The 13,920-nt window shown below is 36.3% G+C and overlaps 2 protein-coding genes across 2 annotated transcripts in view; both read right to left on the minus strand.

Annotated features, from left to right (window-relative positions):
• LOC128234759 (extracellular matrix protein A-like) overlaps nucleotides 1-2,726 on the minus strand; it is a 54,550-nt gene extending 51,824 nt beyond the window's left edge. The window contains exon 1 of the mRNA XM_052949253.1: nucleotides 2,411-2,726. The gene's annotated coding sequence lies outside the window, so the exon portion shown is untranslated. The remainder of the gene's footprint in view (nucleotides 1-2,410) is intronic.
• A 3,497-nt stretch (nucleotides 2,727-6,223) lies between these two features.
• LOC128234908 (tetraspanin-19-like) lies at nucleotides 6,224-12,168 on the minus strand. Its single transcript, XM_052949524.1, has 7 exons — nucleotides 11,655-12,168; nucleotides 10,480-10,710; nucleotides 9,836-9,910; nucleotides 9,467-9,565; nucleotides 8,953-9,048; nucleotides 7,854-7,937; nucleotides 6,224-6,680 (listed from the first exon to the last, which is right to left on the minus strand). Exons 1-7 carry the CDS (start codon nucleotides 11,727-11,729, stop codon nucleotides 6,612-6,614), a joined length of 729 nt encoding a protein of 242 aa, XP_052805484.1. The 5' UTR covers nucleotides 11,730-12,168; the 3' UTR covers nucleotides 6,224-6,611.
• Nucleotides 12,169-13,920: the final 1,752 nt, after the last annotated feature.

The following is a 13,920-nucleotide window of genomic DNA, read 5'->3' on the forward strand; positions in this document are numbered from 1 at the left end:
CGTCCTCCTCTCCCTTGTCCTTCTCCCCCTTTCCTCCCCCATCTCCTCTTCACCCCATCCCCCTTCTCTTCCTCCTCCTCCAGCCCTTCTCTCTCTCTCCTCCTACCCTTTCTCACTCCGTCCTCCTCTCCCTTGTCCTTCTCCCCCTTTCCTCCCCCATCTCCTCCTCATCCCCTCCGTTCTCTTCCTCCTCCTCCAGCCTTTCTCTCTCCCTCCTCCTACCCTTGTTCACTGCGTCCTCCTCTCCCTTGTCCTTCTCCCCCTTTCCTCCCCCATCTCCTCTTCACCCCCACCCCCCTTCTCTTCCTCCTCCTCAAGCCCTTCCCTCTCCCGCCTCTATCAAAATACAAAGTTATAAAAACTTTAGTCTAAAAAGCTAGTCTTATTTTCTCCATTGTCAGCATAGGTTGATCTCTCTAGAATTTATAAACACTAGAGTATCTTGACTGTGAATGTCAAGGATGATTGTAGCATCTTAGTCTTATAACTAAAAAGCATATTACTTTATTAGGACGAAATGGATACTCTAAATTACATGAAACAAGGACTCCAAAATAGGATGACAAAATATAAGTTAGCAGTAATTTTGAAATGATATCATCCTGAAATTGTTCTAACTAACTTCTTTAGACTGATCAGGTTAAGTGTTAGTAAACATGAAATCATCACCATAGTGCAAGAACTCAGTAACTGCATTTAGATATAGAAGTAGTTCTTGCATTATGGCGTCCACAATTTTTGAGGACTGTTAACAAATGAGAAAGCAGCCAGCCTCGAACATATTAACATTTCCATTTCAGAGTTCATGCAATTTTCATTACAATACCAGCTCTTCCATAACAACCGTGCTAGCTAACGTGTAGTACTGGGATTTGTGGCGGATTATGGAATAAAGTAGTTAATTGTCACCAGTGGAGGGTTGTAAATTGATTCTGACCCATAATGGACCCAATGTTACCGGGACCCGTCAATAAAATGAATTATCTGACATTGTTCAAACATTGATCAGTACCTTATACATTCCGGGACAGGAACAGACAGCAACATTAGAAAGACCCCATACAACAATCACATTGCATGGGAGCTATGGGAACAAACCCTTCATAAAACATATCAGTTCAAAATGCATTACTCAAAATAAGTAAAAAAAGAGGGCAAAAACTGCAATAATTAATGGGTACCGAAGTATTTCAATCAATACCATTTATTGAAAAACTAGGAATTGGAAATCAGATAAATACCATAATTGATTATCTGTAATTATCAGGGGCCATTTCGTTAAAATTGTTCAGGCAAAAAGTCAACACTTAAAATCTTAAGCTGATGAATTAATATATTTTACTTTGAGCATCCATTTCAAATGACCATTCAGAAGCAAAATTGATCACTTTTTCAGGAGCAAAAAAAGGAACCATAAAATAAAAGTTTGTTCGGAATTTGCACCATATGAACTGTAAGACAATATCTTTAAACACAGTATTAAAGCATATCATAACACTTGGCCTCGGCTCCTCCGGTCGACAATTATAATTGCTCTCATCACAAACGATGGCCATATTGATCTGTCAACGATAGTTCAGGATGATGAAGCACGTTGAAACACAGTAATGACACTGGGGTAATGTTGCATGTATTATCATATCTACCCAATCTATTGAACAATGATCACATTGTTGAAATGTTTATATTCATAGTCTTTTACAGTCTTAATCATGGAAATATTAGGAAGTTATATTGAATTACAATCTTTTTTGGTAGTAAACATTCAGACATAAATTGTACTATTAAAGTTAACAACAGTGAAATAATATTTTTTTTTATTTTTTTGTAGACATTTCTTATTTATAATAAGCTTTTTTCAGTAATGAAACATTTACATAGAGTGTGTTTTTTTATATTTATAAAATAAAATCTTTACAAATTAAAATAATTTAGTTTCATTTTTTAGGGCAGTCCTCAAAGAAATTCTAAGTTCTACACAACACTGGTATACCACTACCATCACCGGCAGTAATGTTATCAATAAGTTACAAAAATATCTTTCTTTTGTGTTAAATGATCTCTTTATCATGCAAAATATTCAATACAGTCATTTCATGCCATTCAACAAGTAATATTACTCATACCAGAAACTCCAGTTTACTTTAACTTCAGGAAAAATACCATATTCCATAATTGTAATAACTTGACTACACCAAACAAGATTCTAAAATATTGGTTTTTAAACCATATCGTCATAAAGTACAGTAATTGGATAGCTGATTACAGCATAAATACAAACAGGCTTAATTAACAACTACCGGTAATGCCATAAAATTGATAACAAAACCACTATCCTCACCTCCTACAGTAAGTGTCACCGTAACCAAGACAATATTAACAGCATCAACTATTTCTAAATATGACTTACTGTGTGATGATATAGATGTCGTTCTGAAATCCTTTGACCAAACTACCAAACTACGATCATGATTAACACTTTAATAGTACAAGATCGAATAATTCCTTTTACAAACTCTTGCAATATAATGTCAATAAAACCTAAGGATTTTCAATACCGCACAGCAATCGTTCAATGTCAAAGTAAGTTTAAGAATTAATGGATTCAGGCCTGATCAATTCATCCATATCAAAGTTCCACACTGTTAAAAATGGCAAATATATTGGAAATTTCAAAATAACTTATGCATTAATTTGTATTCTAAAGCCCAACTCCATGACTGAAACATGATATTTTCCTTATCCTGCATGTGAGCAATCAAGAGAGCAAAAAGTTTCTTGATGAAAATAACATTCTTATATAAAGCCTCATAAAGCCTTATAAAAATAAATATAAAAAAGCCTACCTACCCTACCTATTTTAGAAAGGATGTAACCTTCACCAAACTATTTTAGGCCCAATTTAAAAAACAACAACAATTGAAGGAGTTTTGTTTTAAAATTATGGTGTAGGTCATTTCCCCAAAATACCGGTACTGGAATAAAGCACCCTGATAAAGGAAACATTTTAAACAAATACTAGTTTATTTGAAAATGGGGCAGGCAGGGGTTCAAAGTCACATGCATTACTAACAGATGCCAGCCTGGTTAGCTTGTAAAAGATGACAATGTCATGTTAGATTCTGCCAATGTGCCAGGGGTACTTTTCGCATAAGAGTTGTGCCCTTTTAAGAAAAAAAAACCATGCCTTTTGTCAATCCCGGAAGAAACATTAGCAAGGAAGACTAGTTTTCATATTTAAAGAAAAAGAAAAAATATTTAAAAAATAATCAATATTTATTTCACAATATCAGATTAATTGACAGTTTATTGTTCAGACTATGCTGTATGTTATTTGCTTAAGGTCATGGGATGCATCTTTATCTTCTGGGTTTGTTTTTATCCCCTAAAAGTACAAATTCTGCTTTATAGCAATGTCCTTCAATGATAGCTTTATGATAGAATTCTTCTGTGCAATATAAATGCGATCAAATGTTTGTGGTGAGACTGGCTGTTTGGCTACCCCTGACCCACTTCTCACACCAACACAACACGGCACACCAGAGCCAAACAGTGACATGGTATAACAGTCATCAAAATTAGACTTTTGAATTAAAAAGTCTGCATTCTAACATTTGTACATGGCATCAACACTTTTAAACAACCCTGCTTTATGATATCCAGAATTAAGCAATTTATTTATGCAGGGCTGGCCGGCTTATAATAATTTCTTCCACTGCAAAGTAAATCTTTTGAATGGTTCTTGAGGGAAACTGTTAGGCCCCGAAGGCCTGTCTTTCCCCTTGATGTCTGTTTTTGCGTTATCTCCAGTCCCGTTTGGCATATTTTTAATAGTATCTTGTTTTGGATCTAATCAGTACACATTTTCAAGAGTAAACCTCTTTGCTTGCCACAGCTGATCTTGGACACCAGTCTTTTCGGAAGCGTGGGTTCGTATCCCACCCCTGCTACCAGTAAAGTAAACCTTGCATTGTTCGAAATTCGCGGTAGCCTGATAGCCCGAGGCTACCAAATTTACCTGGGGCTACCGATTTTCCATTGAAACTAGCCCGGCTACCGATTTTTCCATATGTGATTTAAAAAAACCCATGTCAATTACACAACGCGTAACGCATCATGTTTTTATACGCAAAGCCTTATTATTTAAGAATGCGTCCTTCTTGGCGACTGGAGCGGGTCGTTATAAAAACGCAGCGATTTACGCAGGCTGCAATATGCAGGCTGTGTTTTTAGGGTATAAAACGCAGCAGCGCAGCCAATATATATATATATATAGGGAAAACGCAGCATTTTTAAAAAAATCATAGAGTAGAAATACTGCAACAAAAAATGTTCGATTTGGATAAATACGCATCTTACTCAATGAGTTTTTAACAGTAGGAATGATATTTTAAGCTTCTCTTTGTAATGCATACGAAAAGTTTGCAAATCAGTCTGTTCTTAACGTGTTTTAGGGGGGAAAAATCCGTTGTTTTTCAACCTCCAGGTTCTTTCGTAATGGCGAATTTCAGTTTCTGGTCAGTGCATTTTGTTTTAATATGCCATAAAGGTCAATCTTACTAGCATAAAAGTTATATTTTTCTTGTAGATGGGAATCTTACCTTATCAGAACAGTAATAATTATTAGATTATCTCAATTATTTTAGGAACTATGCTCTATTGATTAGGTCCGTTTGGAATTGATGATTTTTTGCACATGTTTACCTTATAATATTTATTTATATATAATACTAATTTTCTTTCATGAAAAATTGTGGAATATTTTTTTAAATGACATGTATTCACTATCTTGACCGAAATAAATAAATAATTAAAAAAAAGATAAAATAAAAATAAAAAATATGGAATAAGTATGTATTACTGTATCCAGGCAATGTGACGAGCACCTGCGCTTTCACCATATTTCACTTCAAACACGAGCCAAAGAGTTGGTTCTATTGGACTCTAAAAGTGAAATTCCCTACCATTGTACTTGAAATGGTTAATTATGCTAAGTAGTTGGTGCATTTTATATAAATTAATGAGAAATTTACGAAGGTTTGCGTCTATTCTATGGCAGTTATATACACAAGGGAAGTAACTGTGAACAAATCTAAATATTCGAAACCTACGCAGTTATACACGGTTATAACTTACTATTTCTCCGTCATTGCTCAGTGCACCTCCCCACCCGAGACCTAAAATTTGACATTTTAATAGCATGCGGGAGGGGGGAGATTATGACGGGGGGCTTGTGTTCTTGCAGGTTTGCTTTAAAATGCTTGTTTATTCCAAAGCTGCTCACCAGCTAGAAACCTACATGTACGTACTTTTTGAAATTTTCAAGTGACTTAATCCTGAAAAAAAATGTGGCATAGGTGTATTTGAATTTAGTTATAATTATTATGAATACACTATCACGGGTATGCTGATATAGTTTGTAAATGTCCCACGCATGTCCCGATCTTCACTTCCTACCGGGTAATCACAACCAAAACAGTCGCAACACCAGTGATATTCCTTTGTATGAATTATCTAATGAGCAGTTGACAATTTGTTGGTAATGGCGCGAATGTGACGGGGATTTACAAAATAACTCTGGAGCTGCTCATCCTATTAAACATGCATAGTGATTAACTCTCATCAAACAACTGACTTGTGATGAAGGCAATACGTGTTTTGCTCCAGTCAATTGTATCCACTGCCCCAAGGTCCGGGGGTATACCGGGGATAGCGGGGGAAATGGTCCGTGTTTTTACCATCCATGTAGCCGCAGTGCCGCGTGACTGCGGCGGTTTTGTTTTCACGCCAAAAATAGCGGGAAATGGGCCTAACCTAGGATGCCCCTGGGCTGCGGGGGCTATTGGCAGGGATTAAACCACCAGTTTGTCTCCACAGGGCGGGGATTTTACCGGGGGTTGCCTGGACCGAAATTCATAGTCCCCGCTATTCCCCGGACCAGGGGGGCCTGGTTACGATTGACTGGTGCTTTATAGTCGAGTTGTACGATTCGTCTTCATGTTGACGCTGGCAAATGTGCGCTGACATTCCGAGCCGACGGTTTGATGGTAATAACTTATACTGAAGAGAAGGGCTGATCTACACTCCAAACTGCACATTGCAGTACGGCTACACGGTCACACCGACATTAGCAACAACTCAATCCCATCGTTACCCAACACTCCCCCACACGGTTCGATAATGATTTTACACGCCTTTTGGACATGACAGAAGACACAGCACCAACAAGCATTGCTTTTATTAGTACAGTTATGTTCAATAAACAGTATTTACTATATGTACAAATAATGAACAATATAAACTTATATACATTTTATACAAAAAGCAGGATGCCCGAAGAAATAACATGTTGTCCAATTCGGACTTGTAGTTGTTGTACATATTTTTCCTTCAAATTTCGACCTTACGAAAATGTCAAAATTAGCATTCAAATATTTCAATAATCATCTTGTTAATATCATGAAATGTTGTGCTAGTCACATTTTATTGTTCTTTGGTGAATTAATCTGTAAGTTTCCCTGGGTATATTGGCTAGGCACTTTGGGGCAAGCCGCAATTGCTATGAACATCTATTGCCTGGTAACCGTTGCTAGACATCGCGAGGAATTTGACTAGACGAGCTCCGAACTACGCTTGGTGATCACTCTACACAGCCAGCAGGACAGTATGACACACAGCAGCTAAAAACATAGAAGGTGAAGGTCAATGCCAATTCAGGGTGTGAATAAAAACAAACAAATGCTTTAAAACGGTAGTGGGAGGCGTTTCAAGATTTAATAGAACGGTTTCGTAACTACGGCAGATTTTATCAGTAGTACTGCTATCTACCTAGGATTCTTAATAAGGCCTCTATATGGGAAGTCTGATAGTATTTTCAATTCACATATAAATCCGAATATAATCGGCATCTCATCATGCATTTTATTGTATTATGAAAAAAGTCTTGTATACACGTTTATGTAACTAATAATAATAATTACATTAATATGAAAATATTTACACCTCAACTTCCATTCCTTAAATGAACTGCCTTTCGGCAATTGCGTTCATCAATCGATGAACGCAACATCTTCGGATATGTTCGGATCGTAATTCATTGCATAACATTATACATGAAAGCTACTGATCCTGTTATTGGTTGTATTGTGTCTGCAGATCCCGTAAAATATAGATCAACATTGTTAAAAGTATTAGTTTATTATATTTTTAATATATTGGTACCAGAAGTGTTTCAATTTTACGTTTTAAAGTGATTTCAAGTGGTTGATCTTTTCCCGCGTTATTGTGACGTCATTTGAAAAAAATGTTTCCAGTTATAGTCGGGTCGTTCTATTTACAGAATGGGTAAGAACAGATTACTGAAAGGTTTTCTTAAATGAAATGAAGTATTTTTTTAACAATTCTTGAATGAAATAATGAACTATTGGTATAAATATAAGGAATGAATAGGGTTGGTCAAAGTACGCGTGGAGTCCTTCGGACTTTCCGAGTGTTATGTACAATGTCCTTCGGACTCCACACACACTGACCAACCCAATTGCGTTCATACCCCGATAATGACATCAACCCCGCAATTCATTCCTTAAATAACTACGTTGAAGAACAACACGCTAGTAAACAAGAGCATCATCATCAAACTGTTGAACGCTCGACTGTTCTGGGATTTTTTCGTAAAATTGACCACATAAACGTACACGTAAGTTATTATAATGGCAAATATAATAAAACCTTAACAGCTGGGGCTAAAATTCTTGTCCCACGCAAAGATGGCGTTAACACGTAAATGATGTCAAACGTGCATGACATTGTACATAACACTCGGTAAACTGAAACTGTTATGGTCGTGTACTCACTTCGATGATTATAACAGCAATTCCAACACCAACAAGGGCACCCTGGTAGTTCTTCAGCCAATCCGTAAAAGCGTCATAGCAGTCCTGAAAATAGAGGTTTAAAATACTCATTTATAGCCAAGTATTGACATCATGCATAATTAACAATAAAGGAAAATGAAAATGGATTCAAAGGAAACATTTTGTTTTCTTCCACTTCGTGATCATGTATATTTCGATGAATTAAGATGTGTACGCTGTAGTTCTGGCTTCCATAACTTTAATGTTGATTTTTTTTATGTTTACTACACATTAAAGTTTCAGCGAACACGTCCCAAAAGGTTCGCTGAAGTTCTTTAGCTATGTACGCTGCATTCATCAACATTCATTCAATAAATGCACTGGAGAGAAGAAGTACCAAACACCGCATAGAATAAGACAAGGCCCATGATAGACATCAACCACAGACGGATATATAGCAAAATGTTATTCGAACCTCAAAGACATTGAAGTTGGTCCTTATTTTGGAGTTATCAGTTATACTGAATGTGGGAGCGGCTAGTTATCCAACATATGTACATTTTTATCTCACTCAGAGTCTTATGTACCATGTAGAATGAGTTCATAATGGTCCGATTGTTCAGAATTTTGTTGAAATTTAAAAGCGTTGTTGACGACATCAAAGTTAACTTTAAAAGATGAAATACTTATTGATATGTCCATGTATCTCAATAAAACAGGTACAGCTGCTCATCAAAACAGTCATCTCGAACCTTGTTAGAAATACCTATCACAAATAGATCACAATTGTGTTTAGTTAAGTTTCTTAAAACACTTCGACAAACCTTTTCACAAAACGGCCGTCTGACGAAGCACTGTCAACACAATATTTGGTTACAAGTTTGTCGAAGTGTTTGATGAAACTAATCACCCAATCAAAGTCTGATAATGAAAAAAGGCGGGGCTCTTTAAGCGGTATAGACTGCCCTTTGTTTCATTTAAAACTGTGAAGAAAAATAAGTGTTGCCTTCCGACGTAGCATTATGACGTAATTTATCACGTGGTATACACACATTGTCTATGACAACGAACTATCTAATTGAACAAAAGGGTATTATACCACTTGATATGTGTTGCTGGCGGTATTGCAGACATCCTGGGCAGAGTTACCCTCGGTGTAGTTATGACGCTCTTGGGACACGTGACAACATTCGAACTAAAATATAACAATATTCAGTAAAACTTTGAGTCAACATATACACGACTTAAGTGTTCTGCAAATTGAAACGACAAACGGTTGTAGTATGTTTAACAACAAGTTTGAAATAAAATTCAATTCAGGTACCGAATGGCATTTTCTTGACAATTTCCCGATTGTTATTATATCTATTGTTTTAAACAATAACTGGACGTGATCCGCCTTTATTTTTTACTCAATTAGCAATGCGTTCTATCATGCAACATGGTACACTTCAGGACAACAATAAAACCATTTAAAATGACACAATTGGATGCGATCATGTTTTATTTCAGATTTCCTAAAAAGCATGCCAAGAACCTGTTAAATATGTTTTCGAATAGACAGTCTCATATATGTGACAACATTGAAACTAAGTTTTACAGAGTGAACATACGCTTTCAAAAAGGTACTCTGTTCCTTTCCGGTAGTCCGAGTCTCCCTCGTTCGCTTTCTGTATGGATTCCTGCATGCCAATTTTCAATGCCTTCTCAAACTGAAATAAACCACCTTTATAGCATGTTTATTTGTTATATTTGATAGGGAATTTGTTGTATTAAGAAGATTGTTTATCCAGGACATTAACGAGTGAGCTACCGACACAAGCGGGAGGCTATCATAACTGCACAGGAGTTATAAGTGGTTCCTTCTGGCATTGTGGCTATATTTCTTGCCTACTTAAAAGTGTTTGTAACTGGTTCTTACTAGCATGGGTTAGAACTTGATCCTACAAGTTCTCCTCTGGCTATAAGTGGTTCATACTTACATCGTTTTTGAGGACAAAGAAGAGAATGACTCCAGCGAGCTCCAGGGCAAGGGCGAGGCATATCAGCACCGCGTACTGCAAACATTAGACATTAAAAGGGTTATTTTAAGATGATTTGTTCAATAATCCAAGTACATTTATATGGTATATTATATGGATATTCTTTGTGATGGTCCATTTAATTTGGTGGCATGTAATCGTATAGACGCCTATGCCATATAACCTCAGCATTTGAACAGTTCAGTAAGGACACCAGTATTGGCCTGGTACCAATTTCTTGAATATCTTTAGGGTAATATATGACAAGGATAAGAATATTTTGATTAAACGATATTTCCTACTTATTCTTGATTATACCAATTAAAAACTAGTTTATCATGACAATCATAAAGATATTTCCTGTGTCAGTCTCAGAAATTTTCAAAATGAAAATATTACACAAATAGTACTATTCTCTATAAAATAATATTGATAGTGTGCTTAACTTAATGCTGTTATAAAATACTTAAGACTGAGTGACAAATGGAGGCCTGGTTTCACACAAAACATCTTAAGTGGCGTTACAAACTATGCAAATATATACTCCCCCCCCCCCCATTTATGGCTGTCTTCACAATGAGCTAACTTCGTATACGCAAACATACCACTACAAGGGCGCCACGGACATAACAGGCTGCCCCGACGAATCCAAGGAACGAAAACACGATCACGACGGCGCCGGCGACGATGAAGATGATGGCGAGGCTGTTGACGAGGTCATAGAACTCGTAGCCATTGATCTCAATGTTCTCGAAGGCTGGCTTAATCTCCTCCTTGAGACCGTTTCCTCCAAATCGGAATACTAGACCGACCACGAATAGAGCGATACCGCAGAGCTTTGAACGAGAATGAAAATGAATATTAGCATAAATGTAAGGGCTTGGCGGAGAAACCGGCTAGAGGGTATGGACACAGATATTTGTGTCAATGTACGCATGGTCCATTTTGTCCGCCATGAATATACATGTGCAAATGTACACTCGAATATATATCGTTGCTGTGGAATGTCTTAACATTGATTCCTACTGATCATATATGCAGTATCATAGTTTGAAGAAGACTTCTGGGAAATATAAGTTGACCCTGATTTACATGTGGTCTTTTGTCCAGCCTTTTTACTGAACTTTTAATGGACAATGGTACAAATATAACGAACGTTGCCTGAAGTCTGTAGCATTGATCTATATTGATCAATCTGCTATAAGGGAAATGATAAAATCGATATAAATGGATGGTAGCAGCTTAGGCAAGGCATATCTGTATAATAGGTATAGAAAATAGGGAAGCAGCTGGTCTGTGTTGCAGTCAATGTTGCCCGGGACTGGTGTATATAAGGTACATTAACAAACTCGTACAGTCTGTTATATCGTGTCACATAACAATTGTACATCATTTTCCACTAGATAAGATGTTCAATAATTGGCTGATGACTTCATACATTTACTCCTGTTTTTTTTCTCCATATGTCTGTCTTTCGAAGTGTGGTTGTTTCAATTTTAGTTCATGTAACTGTGACAGATACTCACATTCACAAGTGAGGTTCTTTCACAAGTTATCGAGGTACTCGAATTCACACGTGGGGTATTCACAGGTCTGATACATGATTTAACAGTTTACAAAATGTATACCATTGTTTAGTTTGCAGGTAAACATGTAACTCAAGCCATCCAGCTGCTGAAACCAGCTATAGATGTACATTTGTAATAGTAGTCTTTAAAATGTCATTAACAGATTTAAAATCAACACTTAAAGAGAGAGTGTATCATAAAAGAGTACTCACCAGAAACAGAACGTTCAAGGCGATGAGCGTAACCCTGGTACATTGTTGCCCACAGCTCAGTGGGTTCTTGGCCATCTTGATGTTTGTTGAGTTATTTTCCTTGTACAGGTATTTTTATAAGTATTCACTAATCTTTCGAAATCGAAAACAGGTAATCCACTCCGGTCAATTGTAAGCACACGTATTGTCTGCCTCCTACACAATGTATGAAGTATGACTTTACCCGTAAATAGCACACCTTATTTCATGCAATACACGCCCCGTTTGTGTCACTAAAATCTAAAAATAATCAGTCGCGATCTAAACACCGGAGGACATTTAATGCGTACGCATTGGCGCATGTCCTAGGCAATGTATCAGATATTATATTTACTGGATTTATCGATGTTAATTTGTTCTTGGCATGTTAATTGTTCTTGTTTTTGCCTTAAAACGATATTGATCAAGGTATAAATGTCGGTATTTTGTAATTATAGCTATGTTATTTAAGCCATTACACCCATACTCGATATCTCGATTTCATTCACAAAAGCTTAAAACTTGTCCGTCAGGTTTGCTGTTTACTCGTGCAAGTAAATCTCTACTCAAGCGAATCGTCATAGCTAACGAGTTTGTATGCATTACCATATATATCCATGATAGCTTGGTGAACGCAGCTTTGACGTCATGATAATATTATACAAAGAGGCAGCATGGTGTTTATTCATACGTACGGTGTTGATGTATAACATTCATATGAAAAAAGGGAGATTTGTTACGATTGTGTTCATTTTCTTATATTTGTTATGTCGTACTTCAGAACAGATATTTTATCTTGACGCCATATTTTGACGTCAGTTTATTTGACACTAACTATTTTGACTTAATAATTTTTTCGTCGAAACATTATTTCCTCATTAATTTTATACAAGAATAAACTATAGCAGTATATTACGGTGGCACAGAGGTGATATCCGCAACACTTAATTTATATTGTGGCCACAACTTAGTAACTTGAGGCCACTTGAGGCCACAACTTAGTAACTTGAGGCCTCAACTTAGTAACTTGAGTATATGCGTGCTTAAACTGATATATATTTTAAAACCAAAATAAGAGTATGTGACCCTTAGTGAAATGTGAGAAGTTTAGGATACAAAAGGAAATAAAGACGTTTTTTACATTTATTTTCCGCATGGACGACATGTATATAAAGTTTTACTGAATACATTAAAATAAAGCAAACCGTCCGCATATATATGATGTACTCGTATATGGTACGCCTAGCTTGTATGAAAGTATCTGGTTATAACAACGTATGCGCTTCCACGACCAACGCTGATACTAGTAGCAATACATATTTACATAAATAATTAGCATTTTGAAGTGTCACCGTTTCACTCAATTCATTTAACGAGCAAGCACTAATTCAGTTTCATATATGTATATAAAGTTATTATCGACATGTACTTCGTAGCAAATGAACAAAACTACCACCACATAGCAACTACTATATTTATTTATCGGCTGGAACCTTCTCAATCATTATAATAATTATACAAGGGTTGTTCGCTTTCAACCACAGCAGATACACGCGAAAGTTGTTGTATCAAAGAAACAAAAGAAAACAAACATTTAAAAAAACAAATTAAAATATGGTTGACACAGTCTGCATGATTGTGAAAAGTTCGAAGAGACGAAAGGTGCGTAGAAAGTAGACCATATTGAATGGGGTTTCCCTTCATATTAAAATCACATGAAATCAGACCATGAAAGCGACCCCTAAATGTAAACTTGATTTAACGTGTATAAATCACATATATATAACTAGAATAGCGACCCCTAATTAAATGTACACTTGATGTCCTCTTTCTAAACCAAAAGTATGACCATATAAGCTATCCCTATATGTAAACTGGATTCCCCCTGTATTACTCACAAGTAAACCATAATATCGAACCTTATATGTAAACTGGATTTCTCCTTTATTTTTCACAAGTATTACCACATAGTGATCTCTAAAAGTAAACTGGATTTCCCATGTATAAAATCACATATATTTCTAGAATAGCAGACCTTCTATGTAAACTGAATTTGCCATTTCAAAATCAAAACTATGACCATAATGGCGATCTCTATATGTGAACTGGATTATAGGAATCTGGGTGATCGGATGTTGATGATGAAGAAGAATATATTAACATTTAGCTTACAGCCCACGATTTACATATAATACCAACATGTACATTTTATAAACATTTCAGGTATAACAACTTTCAAAATGAGTAA

The sequence above is a fragment of the Mya arenaria genome, chromosome 5 (genome assembly GCF_026914265.1).
Source record: "Mya arenaria isolate MELC-2E11 chromosome 5, ASM2691426v1".
NCBI lineage: Eukaryota > Metazoa > Mollusca > Bivalvia > Myida > Myidae > Mya > Mya arenaria.